The sequence below is a fragment of the Euphorbia lathyris genome, chromosome 7 (genome assembly GCF_963576675.1).
Source record: "Euphorbia lathyris chromosome 7, ddEupLath1.1, whole genome shotgun sequence".
NCBI classification, from domain to species: Eukaryota; Viridiplantae; Streptophyta; class Magnoliopsida; order Malpighiales; family Euphorbiaceae; genus Euphorbia; species Euphorbia lathyris.
In genome coordinates this window covers 77,394,778-77,412,079 of record NC_088916.1, presented here as the reverse complement: position 1 = coordinate 77,412,079, position 17,302 = coordinate 77,394,778, and the positions used below count along the sequence as shown (strand labels likewise).

At 34.0% G+C, this 17,302-nt stretch overlaps 2 protein-coding genes across 2 annotated transcripts; one reads left to right on the top strand and one right to left on the bottom strand.

Moving 5' to 3' along the window:
* Positions 1 to 1,347: 1,347 nt before the first annotated feature.
* LOC136235270 (F-box protein At2g02240-like) lies at positions 1,348 to 5,783 on the bottom strand. Its single transcript, XM_066024865.1, has 3 exons — positions 5,434 to 5,783; positions 5,239 to 5,357; positions 1,348 to 2,017 (listed from the first exon to the last, which is right to left on the bottom strand). The coding sequence occupies exons 1-3, from the start codon at positions 5,722 to 5,724 to the stop codon at positions 1,501 to 1,503; spliced, it is 927 nt and encodes a 308-aa protein (XP_065880937.1). The 5' UTR covers positions 5,725 to 5,783; the 3' UTR covers positions 1,348 to 1,500.
* A 10,308-nt stretch (positions 5,784 to 16,091) lies between these two features.
* Positions 16,092 to 16,787, top strand: LOC136200482 (uncharacterized). Its single transcript, XM_065990856.1, has one exon. It carries the CDS (start codon positions 16,092 to 16,094, stop codon positions 16,785 to 16,787), a length of 696 nt encoding a protein of 231 aa, XP_065846928.1.
* Positions 16,788 to 17,302: the final 515 nt, after the last annotated feature.

The following is a 17,302-nucleotide window of genomic DNA, read 5'->3' as shown; positions in this document are numbered from 1 at the left end:
TCGCACAATTTTTTTAATTAATTAATACAAATAAATATATATTATATATTAATGAAAATATAAATATAAATATAACATAATTATAAATTATTACAGAATGATATATCATTAATATATATCACATGGTAATTAGATATCTTCATAAGCCAAAAATAATAATTACCCTCATGTTAGTGATATTTTACGAATAATACTAATTTCAACTTTATCATCTGATATTTTACGAATAATACTAATTTCAACTTTATCATCTGTTGTTTGAGTGTGTATGTGCCAGAGAAATTAATTCTCAATTAATATGGACGATTATATTTATGGATTATGCGCGTGAAAAAGTTGAATCCCAAACGAAACGATTAGAGATAGACACAATGATTTAAAAAAAGTCCCTAGTGCCGCTATAAGTTTTGCTATATAATTTATAGCTACCGCACGTTAAATGAAGGAGATTTAAATGTGAAATTGATACGACGGTTTAGTGGAAAAAAGTCTATTTTATTGATGTCAAATAGTGTACTAAAATGAAAGCAAGAAATTACAATTAAAATGATTTTTATACAAAATATAGCTAAATTAATTGCATTGAGTATAAAAAAAATTAACAACAGATGGAAATTGAAATGATAATAACAAATTTGGAATTGAAATGGAAATAACAAATTTGAAACCAAAAATTGGGCATATTGACAAGGCCTTAGAGTTGCAATCGGATTCGGATTTACGAGCAAAAACGCACGACTTGAATGATTGGTGAAGAGCGGAGCTGACTTTGTTTGTGAGGTTTTGGGAAATAACGATCGGTAACGAGTAACTTAATTGGGAGAAATTTACAACTAGATTTTGGTCAAACATGTAAGTTGGGATGACTCATAAAATGAGTTTTAGGAGTTTGGATGGGGCCAATTTTATAAGTCCGTGCGTAAAAAAATTACTAAATCAAACTCGCTTAATCTTTTTACTTTTAAGTAGTCGATAACCAATTTTTACGTATTATTAATTACTCAAAATTAAGCTAGATTTGGACTACAAAATTAAAATTGACTCGTTTTGAACAAAATTTGAAAAATTTATTGTCGATCATATATTAATCAAGTTGGATTTTATAATTAAATACAAACTCAATGAGTTAACCACGCTGAACTTTAATTTGTTGGAAACAAGGGCCAAAACCATCCATAGTAGAGATAGTTCCAACGGTCAGGATGGTTAAAACCATCTATGGTAAGGGTGTTTCCAGCAGCCGACTTGAGCCCTTCCAGGTCCCCTTCTGTTTCCACCCTTGTTAATATTCTTAATTTGTTGATTAATTTTAAACATGTCTATATTAGTTATTTTATAGAGCAATGATTAATCATAATTTTTACCAAACACTAATATTCAAACAATAAAAGTCAACAACAAACAACAATATCAAACAGTAAACAACAACAACAAACAGAAACAACAAACCAAATGTTCCCTAAATTTACAGAGTGTCTCTTTAGTCTTTTGATTTTTTTTTTAAAGTAACTCATTGGTCACCTTAGTTTGTTTAGAGTGATTAATAGGTTTAATCTCAATCCCTTGAACAAGGATACCACGTTTCCAAAAACCACCTTTAACCTCCAAAATACTAATTTCTAATTCCCCATTTTGCCCTTCCTTATTGAAAAACTCCCCCAATTTAACCCCAATCCACCCATCTTCTCTCAATCTTGGATATTCTACTTCATCGCTTTCAAAATTACCTTCCAACTCCTGAATCCGACTCCTACGAAACAAACCGGACCTCATTACTAGTTGAAATCGTCGACGATCTCCTCCTCTTTCTCCCTTCAAATAAACATTAAGCTTCCGACCTTCAGTCCCAACAAGCCCTACTGTTACTTCTGCAAGGTGGTATTCAAACCTGTCAGCTCCGATTGATCGGAACACAAAGTAAGCTTCGTAAATTGTTGCCGGAGATAACAATTGAATGTTTATTTTGCCGCTGATTTCAAACCAGCAAACACCGATCAACTCTGCTACTTCTCCGAATCTGTTTTAAGAAAATTATATATGATGGATTAAAATCACTAATTAACAACCGAGTTGTATTCTCATATGTGACATTTAATCAACTTTAGATGAAGAGTGAATCGATTTGTTTATTCTTACCACATGACACAATTTTTGATACGTGACATGTACAAATAACAATTACGTAAATTATTTGTTTTCTATATATACTTATTATGTGGATAAATAAGAAAAAAAATTCTTATTTATTTGCATACTAAAGTCTATATGAATTTTTTTTAATATAATTGTCATATGTTAAAAATTGTATCATTTGGAAAATTAAATAATTTTTCATTTAAAATGGATTAAATGTCACCATGTGAGAATACTTCAAGAGGTAAATGTTCGTAACTAATACTTTATGGGCCAAATATGGCTGAAACCTTTTTTTCTTTTGAGGAAAATTACACAGAAATTCATCTTTTAAAAACTATTTACAACCATATCAAGTTATAATTTTAGATTATGTCAAACTAGTAAAATCAGTACTTTTAATATATTTTAAGGATTAGAATTCATAAATTAGAAGTTTAGAATATATTTTCTAGGGTTTATGATTTATGAAATGGAATCTAGAATTTTTAAATTATGGTGTAAAATCATAATACAATAAAACTTTTACATAGGAATAACCTCTATTTTGTTATAAAAAAACTCGATCCCAACTTGGGCCAGTTATAAATAGGAATAACCTCCCAAACGTTATTTGTTATACAATTTTCAAATTCCACCTTTAGAAACTATGCCTCTATATAGTAATAATTATATATATATATATATATATATATATATATATATATATATATATATATATATATATATATATTAAGAATTCAAATTAAATTATAAAATATTATAAAATATATTGAAATTATCTATGAGCTCGAAACACAAACTATAACTTGAAATTATAAATATTTAGTATTCTTATTGATTTACATTTTCCCATAAAACTCTTCCAATTATCTATATATTAAAAACCTAAACTCTAAATTGAAATTCTAAATATTTAATTTGTGCCATTAATGTCTATTGTTATACATTATATATAAACAATGCATGGTTATGATAATCTTAACCAATTTCAAGTGGTATTATTTCATATTCCTTAATCATGCCTCCAAAAGAAACAAAAATGAGTGTTGAGAAATTTTATTATACCAAACTCTATTTAGTAATAACCTCCCAATTGTTATACAAATAGCCTGGTCCCAAGTGTATTCCTATATAGAGGTTTTACTGTAGATAAAAAATAATGACATATTAAGAATTAAGTTTGGTGATATGACTTAGTTGTAATTTTATACTTAATTATGATATTCATGTATTTGACCCATTTTTTTAAGAGGATAAGCTGGAATCTACGACCTCCCACCTCTAAAGCTAGATATGTGATAACTGAAGTATGCTCTTTTAGTTAGATAGTTTAAATGTTTAATTCTACTTACTACTATAAATACATATTATGTGCTAATATAAATATGGAATAATGTGCAAAACTACCTCTAATATTAATAGTCAGGAGCAATTTTACCTTTAACTTCTAAAATAATACGATTTTACTCCTAATATTGACAACAAATATAATTTTTATCCATAATGTTGGAAAGTTAGAACACTTTCGAATATTATTATAAAACACGTGTATTGTTTTCCTTATTATGTACCAGTTGCCAAGGGTGGGGCCAGCTCAGAGCCGGAGGAAGGGGTTTTGGCCCTCGGCCACCGGCTCCATCTTTGAATACTGGTAGTTCCGCCCATTGTAGCCCCCCTAATATTAGTTTATATACATTTTATGTAGTATTTTTTCAATATTTTAAAGTAGATGATATATAAAAAATATTATAATTTTAAAACTAAAATAAAAAAATGTAAAAATATTAGTATATTTTTTTTTAGAAATTAAGGTTTAACTTATAGAAAATTAAATATGCCCACTCTTTTTACGTTGGGTACTTTTAATGTTTTAGCCAGCACAACAAAATGACGATGTTTAACGTGATTGGGGCTAAAAGAAATTTGCATAGCCCTAATGGGCTGGAGTTTCAAAAATTATCTCTAATTGGGCTAAATTTAACACCCAAGTATAAATTCTTGGCTCTACCACTGTTGCATATCAGTTAGTTCTAGAAAATAGTTTTTTCACATTTTTTTGTAACTTAATAGTAGAAGACAAATTGATATTTTTAAATTCGATGAAATATTTAGATTTTTCCAACTCGGACAAAATATAATATAATTTTTTTTAAAAAATTCATGTGTATTTTTACGTTTATGATCTATTACTAATAAGTGATAAAATAAATACGTGTAAAATATAAATGACAAGATTTATAACTAAGAAGACAGATTCTGAATCATTTATCAAATTGAGAACTTGTCAATATTAGGGGTAAATTTGCTATTTGTTGTTTATATCAGGGATAAAATTACACCATTTTAGACGTGTAAAATTGCTCTTAACTACAATATTGAGTAGGGGTGTTCATCGGTATAGATCCGACCAAATGAATACCGAAATTACCAAAATAATTGACATTGACAATGAACCGAATAATATGTTAGCTAAAGAAAAAAAAAACCATTATATTTTCTCATTAAACTTATCTTTTAAAAATTGAAATACCAATTAAGGTTAATTTGAGTGGTTAAGGGCCCCAAATCATTTGGTCTAGATCTTGAGTTCGAATCCTAACGTAGATAGAAAAGCTTTAATTGAGAAAGTATTCACCTAAAAGGTGCCTGATAAAAACTCAAACCAATTGGAGATTAATACTTTTATATTTTCTGTTATTTAATAATACAATTGGAAATTAATATTTTTAAATTGGGTGGAATTTTTTGATTTTTTTTATCAAATTTATACAAAAGATAGTATATTTTTTAAATTTGTTTTACTTGTAATCATATTTTATGATCTGTTTATTAGTGACTGATATAATGACTTGTATATAAAAATATAGATGATAACATTCATGACCGAGATGACATTTTGATGAATTATTTCTCAAATTGACCAAACTTGACAATGTTAAGAGTAAAATTGCTCTTCATTATCAATATTAAGATTAAAATTGCATCATTGTAATAAATTTGGTTACTACCCTAAACATTACAAACTTACAATATTTTTATACCATATCCTAATCGAAAAACTAGATTCAATCAATTCGGTTCGGTATGAACTTGATATCGTACCTGGAATCAGGATTCGAAATCCATCTCCAATAAGCAGGAGTATCTCCCCAAGCAATCTTCAAATCTCTTGCAGATATCATATAACTTTTCTTCCCACTCACTTTCTCCAATGCAAAGCTCTACTAACAAACAATAACAAAATTATCTTAGATCTAACAATTAAAAATTCATAGATCTGGAATCTGAACTACGTACCTTTCTTCCATCTTCGATTATGATTGGATTATCGCAGAGGCTGAGATAAAGCTGCTTCTTCGAAGAGCAACGATTCAACAATGGAGAATCAGAGGATTCAGAAATAATAGACTGGAACTCTGATGGAAGGAATCTACTCCAAACGACGTCGGACTGAAGAAGATCTCTGAACCTGGAGGATACCGTCGATAATCTGCAACTATCACGAGGACTCGTCGACGAGAAGATGTTTGCTACGATATCTTCCGGCAAATCAAGAATATTCCGTCCGCCTCCGTTCTCTCCACCCATTCTCCGGCTGTTAGGCGTTCTGATTCAATTTCAGCCTTTAAGGGATGGATGTGGTGTGGAGGAAGAAGACGAGGGAAGGATATATAGGAAGTTGATATTATTATATTAAGGCAAAAATCATCCTGAGATCCCTCGTCTTTCATTGTTTGGTGTATTAAGCCCTCAATCTTTTACTTAGACACATTAAGCCCTTAATCTTTCATTATTTGGTGCATTAAACAATCGATCTTTCATTTAGATATAATGAGCCCTTAATCTTTTATATATGGGTGTATCAAACATTTCCGTAACTGAAATCATAGCAGTGTATCTCAATTATATTTGATCTTGTACTCCATCTCCAAAAAAAATCGACAAAAATTTGCTTCTTATTCCATCTCACTTACATTTGATTTTGTACTCCATCTCCAAAAAAGTCTGCCATTAATGTCGAAGGTTGAACATAATGCAATTCTAGGATTTTTTTCTTCCTAATCACGAAATTGAAGAGAGACATGAAATATTATACTGTATTTTATTCATTCTTCTTTTTCCACGAGATCTCTAAAATGGATAGGTTTCTCTTATACACGTGTCACTCAAAGGGCAGTTGAGGAAGTGAAAAATACGACTAACGCGCGTGTTACACAATTGTTATAATCCCAGTTACAGAAGAGCTTAATACATTCATGTATGAATTGGTTTACGGAAGTAACTAATACACTATATATGAAAGACCAATGGTTCAATATGTCTAAATGAAAGATCGATGGTTTAATGTACTAAACAATAAAAGATCAGAAACTTAATGTATCTAAATAAAAATTTAAACATCTAATACACTAAATAATAAATAATGAAAGATCATAGGTGTCGTGATGTTTTTTTTTTTTTTTACCTTATATTAATAATGTTGACTTAAGTATCCGTACCTGAAATTATTGGTTATATTATTAATGATTAATAATACAAATAATTATTAAAAATAATGCTAAAAGAAGATACTATCATGAATATCTTATAATTCTCAAAGTCGTGATATCCACCCCTAGAGTACTTCATCACAATATCTAATACACTATAAAAAAAACCCTTACATTCTCAAAGTCCTATTATTTCATATAGTTTTATATATTATAAATATTAAAAAAAAATTCGTATTAATCATATAATGTTAGTTGGGTTATTTTTATAAATCTATTTTCATATCAGAAATTGTCACTTTCAATGTATATCCTACATCGTAAAATATAATGTAGGATTACATCGTAAAATACAAGATTAATCCGTACTGTTTTTAAAACTGTTAAAAATATAATTTCTAGAAATATAAAAAATATATAATATAAATATATTTATATATCATACTTTTGTGTTGTTGACTTTGACAACTGAATTTCCTATAAGTGGAGTTACTTCCTAGTTCACCCTACTGAAATCTTTTCTTTTTTAATAATATATCTTTAAAATGCTAGTTCACTTCACTCTTTTTTTTAATAATATAAGAGAATAAGCTGTTAAAATATCTATAGTTAAAAATAATTTTACTTTTAACATTTAAAATGATATAATTTTATTTTTAATGTTTGTAGTCAATAATAGTTTTATCCCATAACGTTGATAAATTGAGTCAATTTGAGAAATAATTCATTAAATTGTCTTCTTAGTTCATCATACAAACTTTATGTGTCATTTTATCAGTAATTAGTAGCAAATTACAAAAATATGATTACATGTAAAAAAATAAAAAAATTATTGTATTCTGTATGAATTTGATAAAAAAATTCAAATATTTTATCGAATTTAAAAATATTAATCTCTAATTCTATTATTAAATTATATTTTTAAAATATGAGTTTTTTTTATAACCAACAGATATGTAATTGATGCAGAATAATGAACAAAATATATTTATTTTATAATAATGTCTAAAATTGATCCAATTTAACGTATTGTTTTTTGTTTTTTTTTTTTTTGATTAACCTGTAATTTCATTAATGAGAAAGAATAATTGAGTCATTACAGACTATTTGCCAGATCGAAGACGGACAATCTTCGATGAGAATAATTGGGGTATCGAAATTACTAGCCCAATGGGCAAGCGAGTGCGCATCACTATTCCCCTCCCGATGCACAAAAGAAAAAGAGCAGTAATTAAATATAGTTTTCCAAGCTGTAACGTCTTCGTACAAAAATAACAAAGCGGATTCTGTGAATCTTGTTAAAATTAATAAACTTAATTATATTATTTAAAAAAAAAAAGATGCATGTTCACGTGATATAAGGGGACAAGATAAGGTATGCATTTATTAAAAAAGAAGAAGATAAAAAATAATGCATATGAATGTATGAATTTGGACTTTGGAATATTAGTCAAAATTGTGTGCTAAGTTTGACGATTATAAACATATAAATGCCTTATATTGAATATATATATATATATATATATATATATATATATATATATATATATATATATATATATATATATAAAAGTAGATAGATGCAAAAAGTAAGGTGTTGAGAGTGAGGGTGCTTCAAAGCTTTGTCTTTGTGTTTGTAAGAGTGGAATAAATTCAATAAAGGATTTATTTAGTGTCAATTTTATTCCCGAAAAATATTAAAATTCCTCACTTAGTTCTTATATTTTTAACAAAGTGGTATCAGAGCCATATTACGAGAGTCAGTCTTCCGCCAGTCAGACCCTATAAAAAATGTCAGACGGTATCAAACTTCCTTATCAATACCATCAGCTCACCAAAACCAATTATTCAAGTTGGTGTATTCGAATGAAGGCGTTACTCGGATGTCAAGATGTTTGGGATATTGTTGAAAAAGGCTACGTAGTCCCAGCCAACGAGGCAGCGCTATCACAGGCAGAAAAAGATACTCTGCAGAAAAATCGCAAAAGCGATTAAAAGGCGCTTACTCTCATCCATCAAGGTTTGGATGAATTAATGTTCGAGAAAGTAGCCGAAGCTACGACTGCCAAACAAGCTTGGGAAATTTTACGAGTTTCTCTTCAAGGGAAGGAGAAAGTTAAAAAAGTTCGTTTGCAGATGCTGAGAGGAGAATTTGAGATGATGAGGATGAAGGAGACGGAGGCCATTAGTGATTACTCATCCCGAGTAAAATCTGTCGTAAATCAGATGCGGCAGTATGGAGAAAAAATTGAAGAGTCCAGAATTGTTGAAAAAATTCTGCGATCACTACTACCAAACTTTGATTACGTAGTGGTGGCTATGGAGGAGTCCAGGGACATTAGCGAAATGTCCGTTGATGAAGTTGTAGGGTCACTACAAGCACGAGAGGAGCGGTTTGAGAAACGAAGAGAAGATTCCGCAGAACAAGTCTTAGCAACAAAGGCTGTGTTTAAAAATGGCGAAAGTAGTCAGTCCGACAGAGGACGCGGAAAAGGTCGAGGAGGAAATGGTAGAGGACGAGGACGTGGCAGAAATCAAGGCAGAAATGAAAACGGCAACAACAACAATGACAGAAGCACTCAATTCACCAGAGGCAGAGGAAGAGGCCGAGGACGCGGTCAAGGAAGAGGAAACTGGAGGCCGAATGAAGGACGTGACAAGTCCAATATTCAGTGTTATAATTGCTCCAAGTATGGTCACTACGCGGTAGAATGTTGGAGTCCGCCTAAGGAGGTAGAAGAGACTGCCAATAATATTCAAGATGAGGAAGTAACTGGCACTGTGTTACTTACCTACGAAGGTGAAGAAAATCGCGAAAATAATATATGGTATCTTGACAATGCAGCAAGTAACCATATGTGTGGTGACAAGAAGATGTTCGTGGAGCTCTATGAATCTGTTCGCGGTAATGTTGTATTTGGAGATTCCTCCAAGGTTCCTATTACAGGCAAAGGAATAATTCTTATTCGGCTAAAAAACGGCACTCACCAGTTTATTGATAATGTTTATTATGTTCCTAGCATGAAAAACAATATTTTGAGTTTGGGACAGTTACTGGAGAAAAATTATGAAGTTCACATGGTGGACCGGAAACTACTTCTGTTGAATGAGAAAAATGAGCTGATTGCACGAGTACCCATGGCGAGAAACAGAATGTTCACAATTAACATTCAGACGGACGTGGCCAAATGTTTGAAAGCTTGTGTGCAAAGTCCCCCATGGCTTTGGCATTTACGGTACGGACATCTCAACTTTGGAGGACTAAAGCAGTTGGGACAGAAGCAGATGGTAAACGGATTGCCTCATATTGACCAGCCTCATCAACTGTGTCAAGGATGTCTTGTTGGAAAACAATTCAGAACCAGTTTTCCAAAGGAGTCCATGTCAAGAGCAAAGGCTCCACTTGAGCTAGTTCACACAGACGTGTGTGGACCGATCACTCCACAGTCTCTGGGTAAAAATAAATATTTTCTACTTTTCATTGATGATTATAGTAGAAAGACTTGGGTGTATTTTTTGAAGGAAAAAACAGAAGTTTTTGAGACATTTAAAAAATTCAAAGTCCAAGTGGAGAAAGAAAGTGGTCATTTTATTAAAGCACTCAGATCAGACAGAGGCGGTGAATACATGTCCATCTCTTTCAAGCAATTTTGTGAACAGCATGGAATCTGTTATTTTCTTTCAGTCCCCAGATCACCTCAGCAAAATGGCGTAGTAGAAAGAAAGAACAGAACGGTGCTCAATATGGTGAGGAGCATGTTAAAAAGTAAAAATTTACCGAAGGAGTTATGGGCCGAAGCAGTAGACTGTGCTGTCTACCTGTTGAACAGATCGCCAACTGTCAGTGTTTGGGATCAGACTCCATAAGAAGCATGGAGCGGAATAAAACCCAGTATTTCTCATTTGCGTGTTTTTGGCAGTGTTGCTCATGTCCATGTACCGGATGAAGAACGCAAGAAGCTAGATGATAAAAGCAAGAAATATTTGTTTGTGGGTTATTTAGAACATTCCAAAGGGTACAAAATGTTTGATCCTCAGACTCAAAAAATCATCATCAGTAGAGATGTCACCATTGATGAAGAAGCAGTTTGGGATTGGATAGGTGAAAAAGAAAACAGCTACAGTTTTTATCCTTTCATGGATAAAGACAATGATCAGGAAGAACCAGCCACAGTCACAGCCACAACACCAGTAACCAGTTCGACATCGGCAAGCTCATCCAGTTCGAGTTCATCCTCGAGTGATGGAGACAGTTCAGATGAACATCCGCCCGGAAAGCCAAAAAAATTCATACCTATTAAAGATCTCTATGATGTAACAAGAAATCTCGATGATGAATTAACTCTTTATTGTCATTTTGTTAATGATGAACCAACAGATCCAGAAGAAGCAATGAAAGATGAAAAATGGAGAAAAGCTATGGAAGAGGAGATTCATTCAATCGAGAAAAATAAAACATGGGAGCTGACATCACTTCCGGCCGGTCAAAAACCCATTGGAGTTAAATGGGTGTTCAAAGCAAAGAAAGATGCAAACGGTGAAATTGTCCGACATAAAGCAAGATTGGTGGCGAAAGGGTTCAGTCAACGACCCAGAATTGACTACAATGAAGTTTTTGCTCCTGTTGCCAGAATGGAGAGTATCAGACTGGTAATTTCTGTAGCTGCTCAACACGGGTGGAGAATTCATCAAATGGACGTGAAATCCGCATTTCTCAACGGATATCTAGAAGAGGAAATTTATATCCAGCAACCACCTGGGTATGTTGTGAAAGGTCAAGAAAATAAAGTGCTAAAATTGAAAAAGGCACTTTATGGTCTTAAGCAAGCACCACGAGCCTGGAACAGTCGCATTGACAAATATTTTCAAGAAAATGGTTTTGTCAAATGCCCACATGAATATGCCCTGTATGCAAAGGTGAAAAATGGCGATATGTTACTTATTTGTTTGTATGTGGATGATCTCATTTTTACAGGGAACAATCCTAAGATGTTTGAGGAGTTCAAAAAGACAATGGCTCGTGAGTTCGAGATGACTGACATTGGTTTAATGTCATATTATCTTGGCATTGAAGTGAAGAAGAATGACGACGGAATTTTTATTTCTCAAAGTGGTTTTGCAAATGAGATCTTAAAGAAGTTTAAGATGGAAAATTGTAATTCCGTCAGCACGCCAGTCGAATGTGGAATCAAGTTGACAAAAGATGAAGGTGGAGACAGAGTCAACCCGACATTATTCCGAAGCTTGGTTGGAAGTCTCAGATATTTGACGTGTACGAGACCGGATATTCTCTATGCAGTCGGCTTAGTAAGTCGATACATGGAAGCCCCAACTGTGTCACATTGGAATGCAGCAAAAAGAATTCTCCGTTACGTGAAAGGTACAACTAATTTGGGATTATTTTATTCAAAAACTGACGATTTCAAATTAGTTGGATACTGTGATAGTGATTGGGCCGGTGACAAGGATGACCGAAAAAGTACAACTGGTTTTGTATTTTTTCTGGGTGATACTGCATTTACGTGGAGTTCGAAGAAACAGGCGATTGTGACGTTGTCCACTTGTGAAGCTGAATATGTTGCTGCAACTTCATGTGTGTGTCATGCAATTTGGCTCCGAAAATTGCTAAAAGAATTTCAGATGAGTCAAAATGATCCAACAGAGATTTTTATCGATAACAAGTCTGCACTGGCATTAGCGAAAAATCCCGTGTTTCACGATCGAAGTAAACACATTGATACGAGGTATCATTTTATTCGGGAGTGTATTGAGCAAAAAGAAGTGAAATTGAAGTACGTGAAGACTCAAGATCAGATTGCAGATATTTTCACGAAGCCGTTGAAGTATGATACGTTCAGCCATTTGAGAGCTCAATTAGGAGTCACGAAAAATTAAGTTTAAGGAGGTATGTTAAAATTAATAAACTTAATTATATTATTTAAAAAAAAAATAGATGCATGTTCACGTGATATAAGGGGACAAGATAAGGTATGCATTTATTAAAAAAGAAGAAGATAAAAAATAATGCATATGAATGTATGAATTTGGACTTTGGAATATTAGTCAAAATTGTGTGCTAAGTTTGACAATTATAAACATACAAATGCCTTGTATTGAATATATATATATATATAAGTAGATAGATGCAAAAAGTAAGGTGTTGAGAGTGAGGGTGCTTCAAAGCTTTGTCTTTGTGTTTGTAAGAGTGGAATAAATTCAATAAAGGATTTATTTAGTGTCAATTTTATTCCTGAAAAATATTAAAATTCCTCACTTAGTCCTTATATTTTTAACAAATCTGTGGGATTGAAGGGCCTCAATCACCCCTTTTGCGTCTGATTCCACGACAATCCTATTGAACCTGCAGTCTCTAGCAAATATCAAGGCTTCCATGATTGCTAACAGTTCTGCCTCTTCCACTGTATTGCACACCGCTAACGGAATCCCCGCGGTAGCCATGACTAAGCCCTCGGAATCCCTAGTAATTAGGCCTGCCCTACACGTGCGGCCATTATCCCCAAATTTAGCATCACAATTTATTTTTACGACACCGTTCTGAGGTGGATACCACACTTTCGTAAGTTGAAGGCCAGAACTGCTAGGACTTCCGTCCTGAGAGCTTCGCGAGATACTTTCCAAACTGCGGAGATAATCAGCAACTTTCTTAAGAAGAGTTGTAGAACATATCCATTTTTTCTCATGTACAAACTGGTTCCTTCGAAATCAAATCCACCAAATTATGATCAGTGCTTTCCGGAAATCGTCCGGGTTTAACGATTGCAGGCAGGCCTGTAACCAGCAGCTCCAATTCCGTGTTGTAATTTTATCGAGCCAGGTTTTACCTATCAATATTAAAGATAAAATTATATTATTTTACACGTTAAAAATAAAATTATTTTTAATATTAAGAGTATTTTTACACTTTATTCCATTAAAGTATGAAATTTTATTGCATTTGTATTATGATGTCATTGATTTTTGAAACACTTATATGTAACATTCTTTTACAAAATTTAAATATTTACACCCGATGATTTAAAATTTTGATGTTATTGATGGGCGTGGCGCCTAGGTAGAGCTTATGAAATATTTATTATGATAAGTTCGTTATGACTATGGATGTGATCTTCCTAAATGCTCTATCTCTACTAGACGCTACTACTTAGGGGCAAGTGTACCCCGTTGTATCAAGTAATAATCCGGTTAAGACCGGATATCGAATCCACGGGATTTATAACTACAAGTATTAAACGACTCGGTTTTATACGTTATCTAAGTGGTGAATATTTTGAGTTGATTTGGGAAACAACTACAAACTACTCCTAACTATAAGTGAGACAGATTTATATAACGAAAACTCTACGAAGTGATATGGATGGTGATAAGTTATAAATATGATAAACAATGACCCCCAATATATACGGTTAATGATTTACTCTTGCAATGACGACTACGTGTAGTGTGACCGACCCGTAAAGTACTTAGACTACGTGGTTCCTAGTCAAGGCGTGTCTAATGCTTGGGATTAGAAATTAGGGCCCGTAAGTTCCGTGGCTTGTCAATTCCTACGGTTTCCGGTGCGTCACTTCCGGTAAGGCAACACCTATATGAATCCCTAAAGATAGTCCGAATGGCGTCGGAAATCGCGTTCTCCTACACAATAATCAATTACGAATATCAAAACAAGTAACAAACATCAACACGTATATAGCAAAAGAAATCGTAAATCATATGTTATAAATATGGAAAGCGTAAATATGGAATACAACCAAGCCTAGTACATAGGAAGAGTACAAGCTAATTAGCAAGTGAAAAGAGAAGAATCCACCCTTGGAACTAGCTAACCGGACTCAAGGCCGTCTCTTAGGACTTGGAGGTGGAACTCTCGAGCTTGGTGAATGAAGATGGAACGGAACCTTGACGGAATGCCGGAATAAACGAACAAGCTCTTAAGATGGAAGAGTTTTTACTATGTAAAATCTGAATGTCTAAATGAGTGCTAATCACCCTTATTTATACACATCAAGCTAGGGGTAAAATTGTAAATTCATAAGATACAAGCATGGAGATACATTATTTCTGCATTTTTCCCATGACACGCCACGCGTATGGTAGGGGACGCCCCGCGTATTGGCCCATTTCATCAATAATTCCTACATGTGGACCAAATTCAGATCTTGTTGTCTCAACCACGTCCCACATAGGCTGGGATACGCCCCGCGTGGTTGAGCTCCTGAGATTTAGTAGCTTGAATTGAGGCTTTTACGCCACGCGTAGCCTGAAGAACGCCCCGCGTATATGAGTCCCTGGATCTTTTGGGTTGAAGAACTCCCATATACGCCTCGCGTGTAAGGTGGGACGCCCCGCATAGGGGCAGTTGACTTGGAAGACCATGCAGTCTGACTTTCATGATTGAGCTTATCATCTCTGACTAGATGTCACACGCCCCACGTGGATGTTCATACGCCCCGCGTATCAGTAGGTTAGTCCCACGTGGTGCCTGTGGATTGAGCAATTATTTCTGACTGGATGTCACACGCCCCGCGTGGAGGTTGATAAACCCCGTGTATGTCGGTGGGATTTTGCTCCTTACTCGTACCTGAAATACAATTCTCGAGAGCCGAGTTAGCTTGACGTTTTATTTACTAAATTTAATAAAATGAAGACAATTAACCGAAAGTGCAGAATTTATTTTTATTTCGTTATTTTATTAAAAACTCCTTATTTTTGTAATTAAACTTATTTATTTAGTCCTAAATTGACCGTAAACCACGCTAAAAGATAGGGACGAAACGCCCCTATCAGTTATCACTATTTTTCTGATTACTAAATGCTTAATATAATTAAAAATAAAAACTCGACATCATTAAAATCCTATTTTTTTTTTAAAAAAAAATTTGCGCACAATGCACTTACATTAAGGGTCATGATAATTTATAGACTCTATACGAAATGATGAATAAAAATTCTTTTAACAAAAACATTTTATATAAAAAAAATTAAAATGTATTTCAATACATGATAAACAACATAAAATTAAAATGTATTATTACGTTTACTAAATACAATTGTTTATCCAAAATCAAAAAGACGTTTCACAATTTTTTTTAAATTATAGATTATGTTAGAATAACTGAATGGTTATTATTATGTTTTAGGAAATATTGTTGTAGAGTTATTTGTAATTAGTAGGTTGATTTGTTTCCTAGATTAGCTCCTAAAATTACTCCTAGATTAGCTCCTAAAATTACTCTTGTTTCCTAGATTAGCTCCTAAAATTACTCTTGTATATTTGTATATATGCCGTGTTAGGCTTAAGAAATAATCAACAGATTATCTTCTATTATGGTATCAGACTAAACCTAGTTTTCTTCCTAGAGCTGCCGTCCTTTTCTTTTCTAGTCTCTCTATACTGGTCGGCCAATCTTCACCTCTACCTTCCGCTTCTCGATTAATCTATTCATCATGACTGACTCCAAGTTTCATCCGACACTTGGGGTGTCTAATATTAAAAACCATATCTCCATTATTCTTAGTTTGGAGAAGGTTCAATATTCTACCTGGGTGGAACTCTTTAAAGTTTTTGCCAAATCCCACAAAGTTATCCACCATATCATTCCGAATGGTAAAGCCGTTGCCTCTCCCTCCGATGAGGCTGCCAAAGATCAGTGGGAAACCTTAGATGCCACGGTTCTTGGGTGGATTTATGCCACCATTACTAATGATCTGTTAGAGACGATAATTGAGCCAGATGCTATCGCCATGGAGGCGTGGAATCATTTACGTGACATCTTTCAGGACAATAAGCATTCCCGTGAGTTTTCTCATACTCTTATGAAGGATTTTTCTTCCGCCACTGCTTATTGTCAACGTCTAAAGGAATTATCGGATCAACTCCGTAATGTGGATTCCCCGGTGTCGAATGACCGACTTGTTCTTCAGATGGTTTCGAGTCTCACTAAAGCATATAATTGTATCGGCACTATTATTCGACAAAAGGATCCTCTTCCTTTATTTAATCAAGCTCGATCGATGGTTATATTGGAGGAGGCCGGTTTAGCGAAGAAGGCTGCTACTGCCTCGACGGGGACTATTTTTGTGGCGGCGGGATCTTCTCCCTTTTCTCCTCCGTCTGCTAATCCGTTTGGGTATATGCAGTAACAATCTCGTCCGGTTCAAGGAGGCAATTGGGGACAGAATAAGAAAAAGGGGCACTGGAATAATAATAATAATTCTCGTGGTGGCGGCAACGGCGGTGGCCGTGGAAATAATCCGGCGAACCGGCTAGGCAGTGGTGGTTCGGCAAATCAGTGGCAGCAGCCGTCCTGGGGAGGTTCACAACAGGGCTCTTGGTCTTGGGTTCCTTGGCAGGCCCCTCCATGTCCATATCCATATCCATCTCAGTCATGGGCTCGGTCCACAGGCAATTACACAGGTCCTCTTCCGGCCCAGAATGCAGGGCTGTTAGGCCCCCGCCCATAACAGGCCTTTCATACTGCTACCGATTCCGAGCCTACGGATATTGAATCTGCTTTGTACACTCTGAGCCTCAATCCTCCGAAAAATCCATGGTACATGGACACATGCGCTACTTCACATATGACGTCTGATAAGGGTAAACTCTCGTCTATTTTTAATATGAGCAATAATCATGGCATAATTGTTGGTAATGGACA

Excerpts from the sequence above, each read along its gene's own strand:
- LOC136235270 (XM_066024865.1), bottom strand. The coding sequence starts at position 5,724 with ATGGGTGGAGAGAACGGAGGCGGACGGAATATTCTTGATTTGCCGGAA. Across the intron at positions 5,358-5,433 it reads TAATCGAAGATGGAAGAAAG|AGCTTTGCATTGGAGAAAGT; the intron begins GTACGTAGTTCA and ends GTTTGTTAGTAG. Across the intron at positions 2,018-5,238 it reads ATTTCGAATCCTGATTCCAG|ATTCGGAGAAGTAGCAGAGT; the intron begins GTACGATATCAA and ends TTCTTAAAACAG.
- LOC136200482 (XM_065990856.1), top strand. The coding sequence starts at position 16,092 with ATGACTGACTCCAAGTTTCATCCGACACTTGGGGTGTCTAATATTAAA.